Source organism: Perna viridis, chromosome 11 (assembly GCF_037379345.1).
Source record: "Perna viridis isolate PV_CMFRI_1.1 ecotype Kerala chromosome 11, ASM3737934v1, whole genome shotgun sequence".
Classification (NCBI taxonomy): Eukaryota; Metazoa; Mollusca; class Bivalvia; order Mytilida; family Mytilidae; genus Perna; species Perna viridis.
In genome coordinates, this window is record NC_142455.1 from 3,914,897 (window position 1) to 3,934,361 (window position 19,465).

The window sequence follows — 19,465 nt, forward strand, 5'->3', positions numbered from 1 at the left end:
TATTTCTGACTTTAATCAGATGGAATCCTGACTAGCTGGTGTTTTCTACGTCAGAAACATGCACTGCAATGGAAATAAAGAAAACAAATTGAGAAAAGCTATCAAATATTTGAAAGGAGGTTATTTAGAGGACACTTCTTTTTCAACAAATTTCTCTAAAACTTTGCATTAAGGCTCAAAATCAAATAAGGCTTCCACAGATGAAGAATTTAATATTTGATATCCATTTTGATATTCAAATCCATTCCATATTTAATACATAAACCGGGAACGAATGTCACACGAATATATTACAGAGACAAAAATCCTGTTTAATATTCTGTTTGATATTCAAATCCATTCTATATTTAATACATAAACCGGAAACGAATGTCAAACGAATATCGAACTATACAAATCCTGTTTGATATTCAGTGTAATATTCCAATCCATTTTCTATTCAATATACAACCCGGAAACGAATGTCAAACGAATATCGAGCAGAAAAAAATCATCTTTGATATTCATTTTGATATTCAAATCCATTCTATGTTCAATATATAAACCGGAAACGAATGTCAAACGAATATCGAACAGCAAAACAATCCTGTTTGATATTCATTTTGATATTCAAATTCATTCTATATTCAATATATAAACCGGAAACAACTATCAAACAAATATCGAACAGAAAAATATAACCATTTGATATTCATTTAGAGTTTACATTCTTAAAAGTATCCAGAAATGAATATGAAGCGGTAAAATTTTACCATTTGATATTCAGTGTGATATTGAAAAGTTTGAATGTCGAATACCGAACATCAAATAGCCAACGTATTTGATCTCGGTAAAAGACTGTAATTAGTGGTTGATTATGTTTAATATTCGATAAAGTAACTTTGATCACTCGAGGAACTGTAATCTGTACAATCATTCTAAAAAAAACGAAATAAAATTCGTTAAAAAAGTAATCAAGTTAAACATGAAAAGAATCAATGGAGTTGACATTCATTTTTTTACTTTTCCCCATATCGGAATTTCTCGATCTGAAAATTTGTCCTTAAAATCTTCATATAATCATATTTACAGTATTCTTATAGGGATAACTAATTTTATAGTTGTTATGCGATTTTTGTATCATTTTAGTAAAACTTGATTGACATCGACTTGGATATCGTTGGATTGTAATAAACGAAAATCCAAACGTTAACCTGCACGTCTATGCCAATTTTTGTTAGGTACATTTGCTGATCATATCAAGTTATTTCGGATAACATGTTCAAAAAATTAGAACAAACACGTATTATTTATATCTAATGTATTAAAATCAATATAATAAAAATTGTACCGTTATTAAAACACCGATTTACGTTAATGGTACCACAATACAAAATCAACCAATAAAGGAAGCTTTGAACAGAACTATTGAAATTGTATGGGGTAAAATGTTGAAACCAGACATATAAGATGGGCATTAATGAACTCCCCTTCCCAATGTAAAAATCAAATAAAATGAGAAAAAAAATAAATGTGTTTCCTTCATTCTTGTTTATGTCTATTTCGAGATGAAAGACAAGATACAAAGCAGACTTAAGTGGACTTAAGAGGCTCATCATGATCGGTTACAGAAAAACTACATACCAAAAGCTTCGTAGGAATATAAAAAAAATTATTAACATTCCCATTGCCTATTAAGGAGGTAGACTTAGGATAAGGGACATAACTCATGAAATCAGTGATATGTTTGTATTATATTCAATTTCACCAAAGCCTCTGAAGCTTTCGTTTGAAACAGAATAAAAGTTAATTAGATGCTTACGTAAGATTGATGTCAAATGCTGGATACAAACATTCCAATGATTGTAAGAGTTGTGTCCGTTACCCTTGGTCTACCTCCTTAAGACACTAATGTACAAAACTTAACAAATATGCTGTGGATTAAACATACATTGTCGTTATGTATCAACGTATCAATATTGATACCTCATCATGCAAAAGACGTAGTTTTGACACCATACGTTGTTTTACTCAATATAAAACTAACATTGGATAACACACACGATTAGGATCAAAAGCTATACAACTGTCCTACAAACCAGAAAGCAGTTATTGTTGACTAAGATTGCATAATTATAACTTAATCTAACCATTAACTTGCGTTATCAGAGAGACATATATCAGATATGTTTTGTTTCGTTGTCAATATTTCCATTTATAAGTACACACAAAGCGTAGTCCGAAGTAATGTTTCAAAGAAGAATGTAACAAAATATCTTTATATTTCAGAAATTTATATTGACAGTTCTTCTTTTTTAAGTAAAATACTTTATTTTGATGCCTTTGTTTTCTTAATACGCTTTAAAACAAACTGTAGATAACATATTAACATTACGTCAATTTAAAGGGCTAATCCGCTATAAAGAGAAGTATCAGATTGACATCAAGTAACCGCTTTTGTGAATGCTATGTCTGTTTTATTCTAGTTGGTCAGAAGAAGAAATATTGTACGTTCAATTATCATCTGATAAGATATGAATTTATTGTCTTAAATGCATCACGTTGATTTAATTAGCGTGTAGAAAATTTTTCCAGTTACATACATTTCATTTTTTAATCAATGCAATTTTCTTTTCTTTTTCTCATTCAAGGTCAAAAGTAAAAAGAAAAGCATAAGAGTGAAATTCTGGGAATTCAACAGTGACAAGACAGAAGACGATTTTCAATCTGTAGAAGATGTAAATAACTTTAATATTTTATCTAAACCAAACGATAGTTTGAATGACTTGAACCAACTACGCGTTACAATGTTAACGCTAATGCAAATTAATGCGACAACAAGGGTGGTTCTAGAGATTCTAAAAGGATAAAATTAGTAAACCTTTTCTTTAAAAATGTCCCTGCAAATCCGATAGTAAATCATAGAATTGTTAAAAAAGATAGGCCAAGCTTTTCACTTATAGTCTACAGGGCTTGAAATATCACTCCGAAGATCGTTTCTATGCATACAGGATTGTCTGCTTTTTATATACATATAAAATATAATTTTATAACTTTAAAATATCATAGAGAAGAGTTGGTTGAGTGTCATTACTTAGATAATTATTATGTTAAAGTATGAAATAAAGCACGTTTTCTATAAAGCACGGGATATTTCGTTCCCTCCAATGTCCATGTAAAATGATTACTCAGCTTGACAGGAAATACAATGCACCCGACCATATCCCCGTGGAAGACCCAGGGATTTGGAAGCGGGTCAGGAAATACGCTGTTTTGTCAGGAAAGCGAGATTAACAATTAGTATGCAATGATTAATTGGGGAGTCGACGTCTTTTCAAATGATAATGTGTGAACAATTAAAAAAAAACTTTTTATTACAAAATACTGTCATGATGTGTAACGACACGAATTACATACAACCTAAAAAAGAAATACAAAAACTTCACTTAAACAGTAAACCTTTCTACATTTAACATCATGAGCAAAGTTAACATATGCTAAATATACTGGAATTTACATGGAAATAGTGTCTGAGGCACATTTTTACACAATTGAATTGAATTATGATACTGGTATTGTTCTTGTTTATAAACATCACACAAAAGGTAATTATGAAATTTTAACTCGCTTCTTCAGTATAATGGATAAAAGGCCCTGTAAGTAAGGATTAATTTTGGGTTAATTATTTAGAACCATCGAGCTATTGTGTCAGTGCGTTCAGATATATTAACATATTACATTTGTTTATTTTTCTTTTGAAATCGTCAAATTAATTTAAGGCGACACAGTTGTAATCACTAACCTCTCGTAAAATCTATTATAATTTGTCAGAAAAACGGTTCTTTTACAGCAGATAGAAAACGAAATCATGACAGATCATGATAGGTCAGGTAATGCTTTTCAGAATAACGTTAGACAGAACAGTCCTGTCTAAAACAATTTAAGATGGAGCAATGCCACTATACATAAGCTTCTTCATCAGAGGCACGTGTCGTCCTTGCTTATATCGATATTTGATTAACCGATATGAAAATTCCATCTCGCAGTTGAAACAAAAATTCTTCATTTTTTACCGGATGAGCCACCTAATTACCGGATTGTACTCATTCGCAATGTGACAACCGTGGCTATCGGAGCTGGACATGCTTACCCTTCTGGAATACCCCGTGTCATTTCCGTTTTTTTTTATGAGAGATGATATTGCGATTACTTTAAGGTTTAATTTACATAGTCTACCTTACCATTAGTTTTTAATTATCATTGAATTTTATTTTTTTATCTACACTGAGTATGTCGATCGCATCTGCTACATGTGTTCATGTCTTAATGTCGATGTGTAAGCATACCTTTAAAACATCACAGTTACGTGTATTAGATAATACATATTTTTTCCCTCTAAAGTGAAATGTATGCTTATAGACTTAATGGAAAATTAATCACACTTTTCGCGATTAGAATTAGAAAATATTGTCATTTGGTCATCGGAACCTTTGATAAGTTGGCATAATCGTGATATAGATACATAAATTAACTGAAATGATAATTTCAGAATTCAAATTTCAAAATGATATGATGTCACATACTCTAATTAAAGTGGAGTCTGAGTTGCTAATTTGCTTTTGTTTATTACTTTGTATGTATTATTTAAGTAAGTTTATTTTCTCTGTTATGTATGTCTGTTTTCCATATCTGGTCTTTGTCCTTCTTTTGATTACCGCTGGAATGTATTTTTTGTTTTTATCATAAAATGTAGTATTATTATCTTAATCAATTTGAAACTATGTGGTATTTATATAAAAGCTCTGAAATTTGATATTAACTGATAACGTTATGATAAAAAGATATAAAAGGATTTTTAAAAGACAGTGTTCAATTTCGACTATAAACTAATGATATGAGGTAAGATTCTATAAATGCAGTTTATATATGGAATTTTAAAAGGATGAAACATAGGCATATTTAAAATAAAAAAAAACTTTCGATTTCTCCTTTATGCTGTACTTGTACAAATGTTGCATATATGAATGTTGTAGGGTTTTTGTATTATTGGTTCAAGTATTTAACTAATATTACGAATTACATACACGTTTCGTCCTTTGCTGTTGTTGTCTGTAGTTTGTTATTGCACTTTGTCCAAATTTCCCTTAAAAATTCTAATCATATTGTAACACACAATCCTTTAAGGTAATGTGATTTTTGAGACATTGTGTATAGATGCAACTTGTATATCTAAATTGCAGAAAAAAATTATAGCTCCGTTAGATATTTTTACGATATTTAGTCTCCAAACAACGACGATTTAAGTATTTTATCATCACAATTTTTTTGTGGTAGATTGTTCTTGTTAGTTTTTAATTGAACTGCAGTGTTGCCGTTTGACACGTTTGGGAATAGTCCCAACGTCACAATATTGACTGGTACCTGATAATCCTGGGCACTGAAATAATATACATCGGTGAAGTTGGTACAATACTTTTTTTTAAATTCCTAAATACATTTGAAATGTAATGGAACATATACGAAAGTACCTATATTTAAACATATCATTAGACTATTAACAATTTAACTTATATATGTAAGGTAAAAGATATACTAATTAAAACGCCCAGAAGTAATTAAATAAAGTAATATGGAAAATAAAACTGCTCTGAAAATAAAATACCTCAAAACAAAATTTATGACAAAATAATAATTTAACTCAAATAATATAAGCCAGTGACGTTGGTATCAAACACCCGGAACGGCCAACGTCATTATTTAGCTCGGGGCTTGATGTTTAACCTGTTGTTCCGATGCATTCAGAAACACTACCTATCTGATCATCCTTAATGAGTTACGCCTTTGAAGGATGTCCATATCAAAACAAAAGTACAATAAAAGAAAAGTTTCTTAAATTTCATATATATGTGTGTGTTTGTGTGTGTGTGTGTGTGTGTGTGTGTGTGTGTGTGTGTGTGTGTGTGTGAAAGTCGCATAAAACGCACATAAATTATTGTAAAATATAAAGAGTAGAAAGGTCAATCAGGGCCATCTAAGTACAATGCAAAATAAGTTGTTGAATACATTCGGGTATAGATATATATATACCATGCTTATGGTATTAAGATCGATATTGTTCCCTATCTATGACATTTTTTTCAATCTATATACAAAATAGTTCTAATAATCTGTTTTGATTCCATATACATTTGTTATATGGAGTAAACTTCCCATTCTATTGTATTAGGGGATGGGAATTTTGGAAACGGGATCGTGAACGGAAAAATGTAATTTTGAATGTGTAGAATTGCAAAATGGGTTGATTTCTAATATTTTTCAGCAAGAGGTATGCACGTTATAAAAAACTGGTTAAACCCGCCATTTTTTATTAGAATCAGGGCCATTGCGATGGTTTTCAACTTTTCTCTTTTATTTTGTATTGCCATTTATAATTCACACTTACCTTTCAGACTATTTTTATGATTTTTTGCGTAGAGTTTATCAGTGTAGTCATTTTGTGATTACCTTTTATTTATCTTAAAAAAATATTTGTAATTCAAATTAACTTACCGATATTTTTAATGTGGCTGGTTAAAATATATAAAATTTCATTAAGTCATGTGGTAATATATTAATAAAATGTAACTGGGGGTCGAATTGGAATAGAGATTATTCGGCGGAGGTTGAGGAATGGCAGTGGGACAAAAGCGGTATATGACGATAATAATAAGTTTTTTTTTTAATTTCGGGGATGTTTAGTTAAGCTTGATATCTCAAATTTCTCAATTATGACATGGTATATATTATGAATTGAAGACATCTTTCATATGATTATTTTCAAAGCGTTTGTAAGAATATGAGGAAGGATACTAGGTAATTGTTTCTATAATCAATTATTTCAGTGATCTTTGTTTAATACTTCAGTTCTTCATTTTTTTTCTTGTTAATGTGTCATTCTGTACTATACTTAACATAAAAATTCCGCGTACGTCAAAATATATTCTTTGGCTATTGGCTATTTTTAACTAATTTTAATTTTGATTTAAACATACTATTTGTTTTCAAACTCATTGTTATCATTACCGCGAACTCGTTTAAAATTGCAGAAGACAAATAATGTGATAAACACATAATTTAGACATCAAATTGGAGAAAATAATAGTATATATTCATGCATATTCAGACAAATAATTTTTTTGTTTAAATAATTCTATTTCAATAGATATTTTTGTACGCCTTAAAATATATAATTATATTATTTAATCATTTGAATGCATCTAAATACGTGTTACTGTATGATTATAAACCAGACTTAAGTGGAAAAAATGATATATTTAGCAGACAAGCACCCTGTTATCTTTTGTCATTCCCGACTGCATCGATATATGACCTACTTTTACACATTTCGATATCTGAGCTTCCGTGGTCTAGTAGTTGCGTGTCCAGTGTTCATGCAGTTGAATGTTCAAGTCTAGTTTTTATTATTTCTTTGAATTATTCTTATTTTAATAGTTTAATATTTTACATATGCCTGTACAAATATACGTGTTACTGTATGATTATAAACCAGATTTAAATTGCCCTTATGTCGATTTAATATATTAACCATACACCTTTTTTTGTGTGTTTCCAACAAATACTAAACATGTTGCAGCTGCAACACTGCGATTTATTTTACAACTCTTGAACCGATTCGCGCAACGATTTGACGGATCGATGACCGTTGATTGATTGATCGCTGACAGATCGCTGACCGATGACCGGTGACCGATCTGATCGAAGTTTTGTTATGTAAAATGATGTAAGATATGTTTTAAATTAAAAAAAATGTAAAATAAAAGTATAAATTAATGTTTATATCTATTTCATTATGTAAATAGGTGTAAAATTATTAAAAAGAAAACAACAAAAACAGTAAAATACATTGACCGCTATGTGGTTACGTGATGCGTTCACAAATTAATTGGATCGGTTTGAGGGATCGATGACTGACCGGAAACTGATCGGGGATCGATGACCCATCGCAATTTTTGTTGCACGGATCTGTACAGGTACTGTACCAATACAAAGCACAGCAAAATCTCATGCTTACTGTATTATATGCAGGAAACCAGGTCCAAAACTGATAGTTATATCTGCTGATGTCAGGTTTAAAGTGTTTATGGTATACTATATTTTGATTCCTAAAGGTTTTCGGTCTTGCCCCTGCCATGTTACGAATGGCATCATTGAAGATGTAAAGAATGTTCAGTCTTTATTTGATCGGTCTTGCGTCAACAAATCCACACTAATGAAACTGATACAACAACTGAGAGAAGAGGCAAATGCTAAAAGTGAAAAGCGTTTAGACTTTGATTCACCGTATGGATTGTCCAATGAAGAGTATAAGACATTAACTGGTTAAACCAAAGAAGTATTTGATGACCTGATGACCTGCGTTGCAGATATCAACAATTCTAGGACTAGAAGTACAAGAACTTGTGTTGCAGTATTGTTAACTAAAATGAAATCTTGATTGGACAACAATTTATTGGGTGCAATGTTCAATATGACAACAGAACAGGTAAATGCAAATTATTTAATTTTATTTTCATGCATGTTCCGATTATTTACTTAATTCTTTCTGGTAACACATACGTGTATAAGATGTATTTAAGCCGCTGCTTATCATACTTATCATTCCCCCCGCTCAGTTGGAAAATTGGTGTTTACGGTCTCTGTCCGTTTGTCTGTTCATCATTTGCCCGTCTGTAACAAAGGATTTCGTCAATTTTTTCCAAAGAACTGTTTCAAATCCCACTGTTTTAATTTGGTATTTGTTGCGCGTAGAGATTCCAATTTTCTGTCATGCAATATATCTGTTTATCAACCAACTTGTACGCATTATAACGGCTGGTGGAGTGATTCTGTATGCTTAAGCAAGTTGTAGCTTAGTGACACATATTTGCGAATCTGACTATAACTGATCAAGTTTAGGTACGAGTTCATGTCTTCAGTCTACGTATACTCGGCGTCACATAAATAACATACTGTTAAAATTTGAATAAAAATATTTTCTTCGACTTTATTGACACCAACCGTCGTTTAAATTGTCTTAAATGACTTGCTCATTCGTTTAGCCAAACAGCTTCTCAAAAACAAGTCGCTTATTAGCTTAAATCATGCGTAACAAATCCTTACGGGAAAATCCCATACTAATATCCGCCATGTTGGTTTTTACGGGACGATTTGTTTACAAACGAAGTGCGTAAGTTCCCGTCGAACTCCGGTGACAATCGTCTGCTTGATCAACTTCTCGGTATTATACGTTGTTCGCGTAAAATAAATCCGAGATATCCGAAATAACGCCGAATTGCATTCTGGGTTCTTCGGTTTTTGGACAAACCATTTAAACGTAAACAACATCTCCTAGCAACCCGATCACTGTAAACATGGCCGACTTTTTACAATGTAAATATTGCCACCTAGAATTAAAATCTGACCGGAATTTAACGATTCAATGTTTAGGGAGAAGCCGTTTGGCTAAACGAATGAGCAAGTCATTTAAGACAATTTAAACGACGGTAGGTGTCAATAAAGTCGTAGAAAATATTTTTATTCAAATTTTAACAGTATGTTATTTATGTGACGCCGACTATAATGATATTTTACCTGCTAGGTAATGATTTTGTTTATCTTTTACAGATGCGTAGGGCTATTTCATGTGCTCGACGTTATTTGAGCACAAGTTTTGTACCGAAATATCTCGTTTCAATCATATGACACGGGAAACTTTTATTAACAACCAAACACGGTCATTAGCAAAGGAGATACTTACACCAGGAACTTCGCTTGATGACAAAGCAATACTTGTTCGTTGTTGACGGGACGTATGCTTATGTAAAGAAAAGCACAGATTTTGGATTTAAAAGATCATATATCATGCACAAGCATCGACCTTTAGTGAAGCCATTAATGATCGTGACTACAACAGGTTATAAAATAGCCGTTTTAGGGCCGTATCTAGCTGACGGAAAAAACTCACATGCAAATATTCTTAAACATATTATTTCAACAAATGTGCAAGAAATGAAATCCTGGTTGCATGAAGGCGACGTGTTTGTGGTCGACCGCGGGTTTAGAGATTCTGACGAGATACTTGAACAAATTGGGATCAAAATGGAAATGCCATTCTTTCTACAAAAGGGACAAAAACAGCACACGGTAAATTATTGCTAATAATTTAGAAAGCGTATGTTGCTTGTCTTTGTCTAAATAAATTACATACCCCTACACTGCCTTATATAATTGTAAAGTATATCTTACTGAAATGGGAAGTTCGGAAATAAATCGGAAATGGATAGAATAAAACCATTTTCGCATCTTTTCTCTCTCGCCATATATGAACAAGATCTCCGATTACATGTATACAATCTACATGAATAAGCTGATGAACATTGTGTTTTTTTTATTCAGTTTTATACCAGCACTCACCTTAGGAAGCGATGAAGATATTTTGCTGGCAACAAAAATGTTCACCTTTCATCTCAAGGAAATACATGGAAAGACCAAGTTATTGAGTTAGCTAAAAGGCCGTCACAATGAAAATTAATAGATAATGCAGAGGAACTTTATGGTTTCCCAGTATATACAGATGACGAAATAAGAGCTTTAACATTAGGCGTGTATCAGGTAAAATTGGAAAGAAGTTACACCCGAGAAAATTTAAAAGAAGATGGAACTTATGAAATAAAAGTATGTAAACAACAGCAGTATTTTTTGTCAGCGAAAATCCAGACTAGGCATGTTCCAAGCAAACAGTATCTTTGCTGGATAAAATACGCCGAGGGTGCAGTTTTTGCCTGGTATTGTCAATGTAAAATGAAAGCAAGAATCGTAGGACCGTGCGCCCATATTACAAGCGTCATATAGTACCTTGCTTATGCCAGACATTCTAGTCCCAGACTTGATGGTACAAAAAAGTGGTTAGACTATATTGACGATGCTTCAAAAATTCCGAAAGCTGTTGATACCAATGACAGTGAGGGCGAATTCACGGGAGATTTACTTACGAAATATTTAACTTCATATTCTATTTGATCAAACTGCACATTTAGAAATAATTGTCTGTGTGAATGATTTTGATTTTTTTCAGCTATGTCAAAGAGTAATCAAGGGAACCAAGGTTATAGCGGTAATTAAAAGAATGTAATCCAGGGACAAAGACCAGACATGAAAAACAGACATACACAACAAAGAACATAAAGTAGCCACAACCATATATACAAAGCAACAAAAGTAAATGAGCAACTTCGACTTCACTAAATACTAGGAGCATGGACCAAGTGCACCGGTAGGGTAAGCGTCCTCTGCTTTTCTAGAAACACCCGTCGAGTTTTTGACAGATATCCAATACAAAACATACTGTAAATGTATAATTGAATTCAATAAAGCGAATGTTAATTATTGTGATTTTAAGTAAACCGCTGTTATTAATTATTCCTTTTTAAGGGGAAAGTAATATAGAATTTACAGTAGCGTAATACTTCATATACGACCACTCTTTTTGAAATGACGTCCCTCAAAACGTTGTTTTTTAAGTAACTTCAAAATATTGGTTCCTAATTTTACGGCACCATATAAGATCCCTCAGGTACACAACTTCTAAATTTCTATTTTTAATAATGACGTCTGAACCCCTTTTTATCCAAAAACATTTCGTTAAAAACGTACTTTCTCCTTTGCTTGCTTACAGTATTTCATGTATCTTCGTCCTCCTCCATGTGATATATTGGAGTTTAAGTTAAAATTAAACCACATGTTTTTTTAGATGATGTTCTTGTGGATAATAGAATGGCACATGGAGGTGGTGATGAAAGTGGTAAGTAATCTACAAGACATGTAACAAACTACAAATTGTCGTTGTTAGACTAAAACTCCAATTAAAACAATTTAAATAAAACATAATAACACGATATTAAAATGTTACTTTTAAGAAATTAGTACTTGTTTCTTATGTATAATCTAGCAAAGAATAGCCTAAGAATCTTCCGGTCATGTTATCTGGAAATCAAATCTTTACAGATCACTTAAAAGAAATTCTGACACAAAAGAAAGAAGACTTCATTAATCATTTTGAAACTGATCCTGCTATCCGTCAATTACGAGGAGCAAACATAATATCAGAAGAACAGTATGCGCAAATCTTGCAAGTAGTGAGAACAAAACAACGTAGACTGGTTTACGACATATTGATGCAGCAAAGCGGAAACGCTTGGGTGGAAGATTTTAAAAGAATATTACGTGATACAGATCAAACTTGGTTAATTTCAGATCAAGAGTCACAATATAGAGGTTAGTAAGATACTATTGGAAAGAAGTATCTTTGTATCTGATATTTGAAAAATCGCATAAAAACCTCTTAATGTATAACATTGTCTCTGTTTAAAAACCGCATTTTAAGACGTAGAAAATATATACTTATGAAAACAAAACAAAAACTGAAAGCAGAACACTCACATAGTTAAACTGTATTTCCATATGTTTTCAAGTGTACAAGAAGAAACAAGCCTTTACATACCAATCCTTAACAAATAATCATGATACTTGTAATCAATAATTAGCATTTTTTAGGAACTTTTATATTACAAGACATCCGTCTACTTCCAATAAATTAGTACCAATACATCCTAGACGTGGCAAAGATCGAAGGAACATATGTTTCTTTAGAAAAAAAACGATATAAACTTCGAAAAGGAACTGCTAGGTAATGAAGGGTAATAAAAAGGAACTGCTAGGTAATGAAGGGTAATAAAAAGAAAACAAATGAGCTAGATTTAGATCATGTTCATTGATGACGAAAGTTTAGAGAAGATAGCTTTAGAAAATTGAATTGGGAGATTCTAAGATATAACAGTGAGAAATGTGTAAATCAAAAAGCGAACTTTACTTTAAATCGAACTTATTTCAAAGTCCGGTTTAGTTTCCTATTCAACTGTAGTAATTTTACCTGTCTAAACAGAATCTGTAAAATCCTAATTCAAGACTCCTTTCCTTTAATTAATATGTATATCTTTACTTGTATAAACCGACTCCTGCCAATCAAAAGTTAATTGTTTCGTTAATTGATCCTTGCCACCTCACCTGTTATTAATGAACTGCCAACAGGTAAGTAAATGGTGGGCGAATGAATTAATAAAACATTAATGAAAGTGGAATATTTGTAAAATTGGTTTTAATTCATCTGAATTGTGTCAGGGATGATCATTAATTAGAAAAGTGATTTTTTTTCAATCTCGGACACGTGCGATTAATTGATTACGTATACATAGTTCATTGTTATGCCTACTTTCAGCAAAGTGAACATTTCTTTGTCCATTGTTTCCACTGTTGTCAATATGCTTCGCTAAATTTACCCTATCTTCTCCTTCTCACTTCTCACTTACCGAATGTTATACTTTTCAATTAATATATTTTTCATTCTTTTATAAAGACATTCATCTCGGATCAACTATTATTACATCTGATGATGAGTACGATGTCGACCAACATGTCGGACCGATATGAAGATCTTATAGATCTATTGAGTACTAACCAGCAAATAATTCAAACATCAATTTCACTTGGTATACTCGACATACGTCGAGAAAACGCGATTTGTATTCACATGCGACCAAAGGCTTCTGAATTTGGCAAAAAAACAAAGATTACTGAAGTTCTACAAACATGGATCAACTTCATTAGAAAAAAGGAGATAATACCAGAAAACCTTTCTCTAGAAATAGGGGAATGCAGAAAGTCTAAGAACAATTATGAAGACTTCGGTATGTTTCATTATACTTTCATACTGTTCTGAGTATTTGTTGTAGTGCGTGTATCATATGTTTCTTTTCCTTGTTTTTGTTTTAAACCCTTACTATACAATACTGTATTTGGGTGTCCGTCCATCCGTTCATACTTTTTCATCCCTTTCCATTACTCCTCATACATCACTGAATAGAATGGACACTTATATTTTCAAGAAAGTGTTATAGGATGCTATGAATGTGCACTTTCTGTTTAATATTTTGATCTGAATTTGTTTGGAGTTTCAAATACATTTCAGAAAGGCCTGGACTTGTTTACAGTACCATTTGTGAATCTGGAGAAATGCGGGAATCATCTCTTGTCCATAACTACTCTTACACCATTCACTGCAATTGACTGAAATTTACTCATTCCCATTGTGAGGTTATCTAGTTAAGAGCATTGTTCACAGTTCTTTTCTAGTTTTTTTCTAAATATCGGACCAGACATTTTCTCCTAAAGTGTATTTTTTGTAAAGTATTTTTGTCTAATACATTTGTTTTTTTTCAAATGGGAATTCATATATACTTTTAAAAATATTGTCCGTTATACGTAAGATTTTTTTTATTTTTTCAGAAAACTCGACAAGGAGTGGTTCAAAATATTGCAACAGGTTCGTACATTAATTTGATAAACTGTTCAATATTAAGGACAACTTTGCCATGACCTAAAAATCATCGCGGCATTTAGACTGATTTCTTAAAATTTCAAATTTTAAAATCAAATATTTTCATTCTAGAACGAAGTTATCCATGTGCATCATTTATAACGTTTTGTTGCGTTTCCTTGGTTTGCTTGGTTTATACAGGTGTACATTATCTTCGATTTCATATTCAGAAGTTCCTTGAATACTGCGTTCTAAACTGTTTGATTTTTAGTTATTTAAGTTTGTTGTTACAGATGCCTCTGTGTAACCACTGTTCAAAACGAGGGGAAAATTCTCGACCAACTAGAAACCGACATCATGAAAAAGACATTTGAGCGCTCAAGTTATGTGTCAGAATACATCAGAAATGTGTGTCTCTTCGTTCAACGACCAAGGGGTCTAAGAGCAAAAATGTTCTTGATTTACGTGTTACGAAATAGAAATGTCCTGCGGAATTTCTATGAAATTTTTGAAGCGGAAGGGTTAATCGATTTCAAGATGGAGAAATGTACAGTATGCAAAAACGAAGGTATTTCGTAAACAAATTTTCTTTGTATATGTATAATGTTTCCTTTCTGTGAAGACGTGGAAGATAGCACATATTTTCTAAGATCAAAATATCTGCTTTAATATTTAAAAAAAGAATACAAATTCAGTCATTAAAATTATCAAGTGAACAAATGTAGTTTAATGTATTTAAGCAAAATTATTTGCAATCAAATGTGTTTGGAAGGTTTAAAAATCATGATAACTTACTTGATACACATGCATAATTCTTTTAACGAATACTTTGGTTTCATGGGTGCTTTTTTTAAAACAGACGAAATTAAATTACATTTAAAAATTGACCAATAATATAAAAACTATATATATACCACACCCAGCTCTTTTTTGACATTTGTAACATTTAATTCTTATATTTCATATTCATAAATATGTATCGCAGGCAGCAGATCATTAGAAAATGATAGAGAAAGAGACAATTGTGAGTAATTTTTTGAAAGCTGATGACATAACTATTTATTTATTTTCTATCATCTGTTACATGGAATGCAAATTATACTTCAGATAAAGGCAAATTAAAAGTGCAATTACTTTTTTTAACATTTTGACGTAAATGACAGACATTATCCGTTGCTATAAACAATATAGTTTTCAAACGCATTTCATAAAAAAATCAATAAATAAGTACAAATATGGCACATTGGCAAAGAATAATGACATACAGATACTAAAAAAACGTCATAAACTAATATACATGATGGGAAAAAAATGTTTGACACACGTCATTTTTTTTACAGTTAATCTTTGACTTTTGATTTGGATACACTGAAAATATAAACTCAGTTATTTTATTTTTTTTCTGAATCAAATGAAAGCAGTTTGCACTTCGAATGTTTGTATTTATTACCAACATTATACATTTGACAAAATTTGATTTTTTGTGAACTTTCATTCAAGATGTCTTTTTTCATGAATGCATGGATATAAATAAAGAACGTATATCATTTTTCAATTCAACATCCACGATATTTTTGTTATATCAAAGTATTGCCGGAAGCTAATATTGTGAATCGTTTTTGTCTATTTCATCAGCGGATGAGGAAGAATTATGCAAGTTGGAAATTACATAAACCACAAGTTAAGGCCATCAACTAATGTAACACTCGCTTCTTCATTGGAACAGTTTATACTGATATTTTAATATATTTACATAGACACGTATATGTTGTGAAAATATTATGCAGTTACTTAGATTTCGAAGGACAAACTTTGAGAATAAGATTATGAGTCGAATCAAATGCGTAATGAAACTGATTTTCATTAAGAGTATATTGTTCAAACGCTAACTTTGATATGGAATATTATCATATCTGTGTACATCTGTACATCTGTAACATAGTGTATTACGTGACTTAATTTTTTGTAATATTGTTTTTTGTAGAATTTATTAAGATGGACATTCCATATTACACAAATATAACGTTTGGACCATTTATTTAAGCAAAGGAAACTTTATTTATGTGTTTGCAAAGACTGTTTAATATTCATTTTACACTTTAGATCTTAATTTATGAAAACATTCTTTATTTGTATTTTAAGTATGATTGTTTATTTGGTATTTTACGTGGATACACGGACAACACAGAACTTCAATTTATTTATACATCAGTGATTTTAAACACAATGGTAGTTTTAAATATACATATGTGATACATCAATCAGAGAATCAAGATTTCATTTTTCCCTCCCCTTGATTACGATGTATCTGTAAACCAAACCTTTAAAGAAATAACAGTCGCCATTTCATATTCTTTGAAATGCTGGAAAAGCATAACGTCCTATACATGTAAGCCTAATGCCACTTTAAAGACAAGTATAAACAGTGAAAAAAAAAGAAATAAACATACAAACAAAACAAGCAAACGCAATCATTGTTTAGAGATGTGTTAAAGTACTTTAACGGCGCTGCATTTTTTAGCAGCTGCCCAAATCAGGAATTTCTAACCTTTCTGTGTCTTGTTTTGTGTTCATGTTTATGTAACTAGTGTATAGGGGTGGCTTTTTTCCTGTTCCTGTACGTGACTGGTGATGTTTGGGTCAGCCGCAGCCTGCCTTGTTGTTGACATTTTCATCCCGATGGGATTATCTCATTGTAATATTCCCCATACCCTCGTTGAATAAGCAAATTGTGTTAAACTGTAAAACGAATGTATCCGATAAATTTTACTGTATAATCGTAATGGTTATTTATTTTATAATAGTTTGTGTTTTTAGTATCACGTAGTGAAAAACTAATAATTTTCCAGTGTGTTTGTTTCTGATAACCTGAATGTGACAAAAGAAATTTATAAAATATTCTTGATTGAGATACTAATAAATTTTTACTGATTTTATTAGATATTGCGTGTATATCTTTCCGTTTTATCTAATTTAATGGTGACATTTGGGTTTTCAACTATTTAAAACAGCTTTTGAAAAATAAATTCCTTACGATCGAACATGATATCAAAAACACATTAACAAGACCAACGAATACACGTTATCAAATGAATTTTACAATAAAATAACCGGACTCCACTATGATTGGTAGTATGAAACAGTTAGAAAAAGCATTATCGGCTTTTCTCTCTTTGCGATTGAATTGATGCGGACGGAGCGACAGTGACATCTTATAAATGTAGAATGTAAGACCAGAACTATGAATGGCTAAAACACATTCTGACAGAATTGACGAAGATTGTCGACACGCAAGTGAAGACACGTTGTGTTGTTATGTCTGGATACGGTTATTTATTTATTAATTTCATACTCTCCCCAAGTTACCGTAAATGGTTGTATTTTCAACTAAGTTCGGCTACTTATAGACTTATGGTCAGAAAAGGCGTCAATTTCCGGTTTGAAGGCGGTTTGTACCTTCAGTTATGGCAGCTTCATTTGCGTATGGACCAAACCAGTCCGGAAAATATTCGTAAGCTTCAAAGATTTAATACAAATCAACATATAGCTTTTCTAGATCTGGATGGCCAAAACAGTCTACATCATGATGCTTTCACAAATGACCTTATCAGCATTATCCATAATTCTTTGGTACTTAAAAAAATCAAATTAATAACAAAACAAAACAAACAAAAGAAATCGATTAAAAGTGAATCGAAACGAAACAACAAAATGAATTAGAATCTGAATAAAAACGAAGCAAATCGAAATAAAATTAAACGATACGAAATGAAATAAAAGAAATCTATATGCATCATATGTTTTACCCATGCCGGACAGTTCGACCAAAAGATATTTCAAACCATTACAATTTTGAGCATGTATAGCGATTATTCTACTTCCAATTCTACTTTTACAATCTTCAGAAGACTTTTAACATACTAAAGATACTGTCACTTTTCTCTGCGCATACTATTTTCAAAATGTCCAAACTAAATTAAACTGGTGAATTTAAAATCAAGGGAACCGTGATTCTAGCGCAATTTCAAAGAATGTAATCGTGGGTCATGACAAAAGAAATTTAAGCAAGTCGGTCAAATTGAGCCATAACATTACTAATATTCCACTTTGTAAGCATTACTGATGCAACAAGATAAGTTTAGAAACAAGGATCTTAACCTTAAAAAATGTTGTCAAACATAAGCTAAGAATGATTAGATGTTTGCACGGATGTTAAGGTACCTTGGTGTATGTTTTTGTAAGGGGAGACAACTCTGACATGACGTCAAATGGTAACCATAAACTCGTCAAAGCCATTATGAAATTTAAAAGACATTTCTAATTTATACTATCAAAAAAGTGCTGTGACTACTCTACCTGGGATCGTTAACATATTTAAATGTTGGCCCAAAGCAGCGTTTTAACAAATTCCATCAAGATTTTGCACTTCATTTGCTTTTTTCCACATGTTAAATAAAAACGTTCAGGAAAATCACAATAGTTATGTAATATCAAAATCGGACTATAGAATAGAAGGGAATGGACATTCAGCATTGTACTGATGACGACATGCAGTTCACTCGCAGAAAATTTGGAAGGGTCATCTACTCGTTACTTAATAAATTAAAACACTTTGTTCGCATCTTATTAAAATGTAAAATTAAAATAATACAATTTTTAATGAACTTATCATAAAATGAAATAAAACGAAGTCGAGTCTATTTTTTTCGCAGGGACTGATGCACCATTCAACAGGCACTCGAGGACTGAATATATTCTTTTTTATTTTTTGTTTTTGTTTTTGTTTTTTATTTTTATTTTTTTTTTTTTTTGGAAGTTTTTATTTATTGAGCTCATAAAAAGCATTTTTGACCCGTTTCAAAGTAATTTCCGCATTTTTGATACATACCCTTGGTATTTTTCTCTTTTAGAGTACAATTTAAGGAGGTTGACCTATGGTATGGCTTATATCATCATTTTACATCAATCTCATGTAAGCATCAAAGTGACTTGGACTAATTTCATTCTGTTTCAGAGAAAAGCTTGAAAGACTGGTGAAATTGAATATGACACAAACATATCACTGATTTCAAGAGT

The 19,465-nt window shown here is 31.5% G+C and overlaps 1 protein-coding gene across 7 annotated transcripts; it reads left to right on the plus strand.

The window, feature by feature from the left end:
- The first annotated feature begins 4,806 nt into the window (after positions 1–4,806).
- On the plus strand, positions 4,807–17,330 carry LOC148602369 (uncharacterized). 7 transcript variants are annotated; one of them, XM_088552286.1, is made up of 10 exons: positions 4,862–4,878; positions 8,148–8,521; positions 9,643–10,161; positions 10,414–11,818; positions 12,022–12,291; positions 13,430–13,760; positions 14,359–14,395; positions 14,683–14,957; positions 15,375–15,413; positions 16,025–17,330. In XM_088552286.1, the coding sequence occupies exons 6-10, from the start codon at positions 13,463–13,465 to the stop codon at positions 16,060–16,062; spliced, it is 687 nt and encodes a 228-aa protein (XP_088408412.1). In that variant the 5' UTR covers positions 4,862–4,878; positions 8,148–8,521; positions 9,643–10,161; positions 10,414–11,818; positions 12,022–12,291; positions 13,430–13,462; the 3' UTR covers positions 16,063–17,330. The 7 variants fall into 7 exon arrangements, with proteins under 7 accessions (XP_088408417.1, XP_088408412.1, XP_088408414.1 ...); XM_088552288.1 differs by lacking the exon at positions 4,862–4,878 and having other exon boundaries at positions 7,835–8,521; positions 10,414–11,295; positions 11,768–11,818; XM_088552290.1 differs by lacking the exon at positions 4,862–4,878 and having other exon boundaries at positions 7,835–8,521; positions 10,414–10,629; positions 11,768–11,818.
- The last annotated feature ends 2,135 nt before the right edge of the window (positions 17,331–19,465 follow it).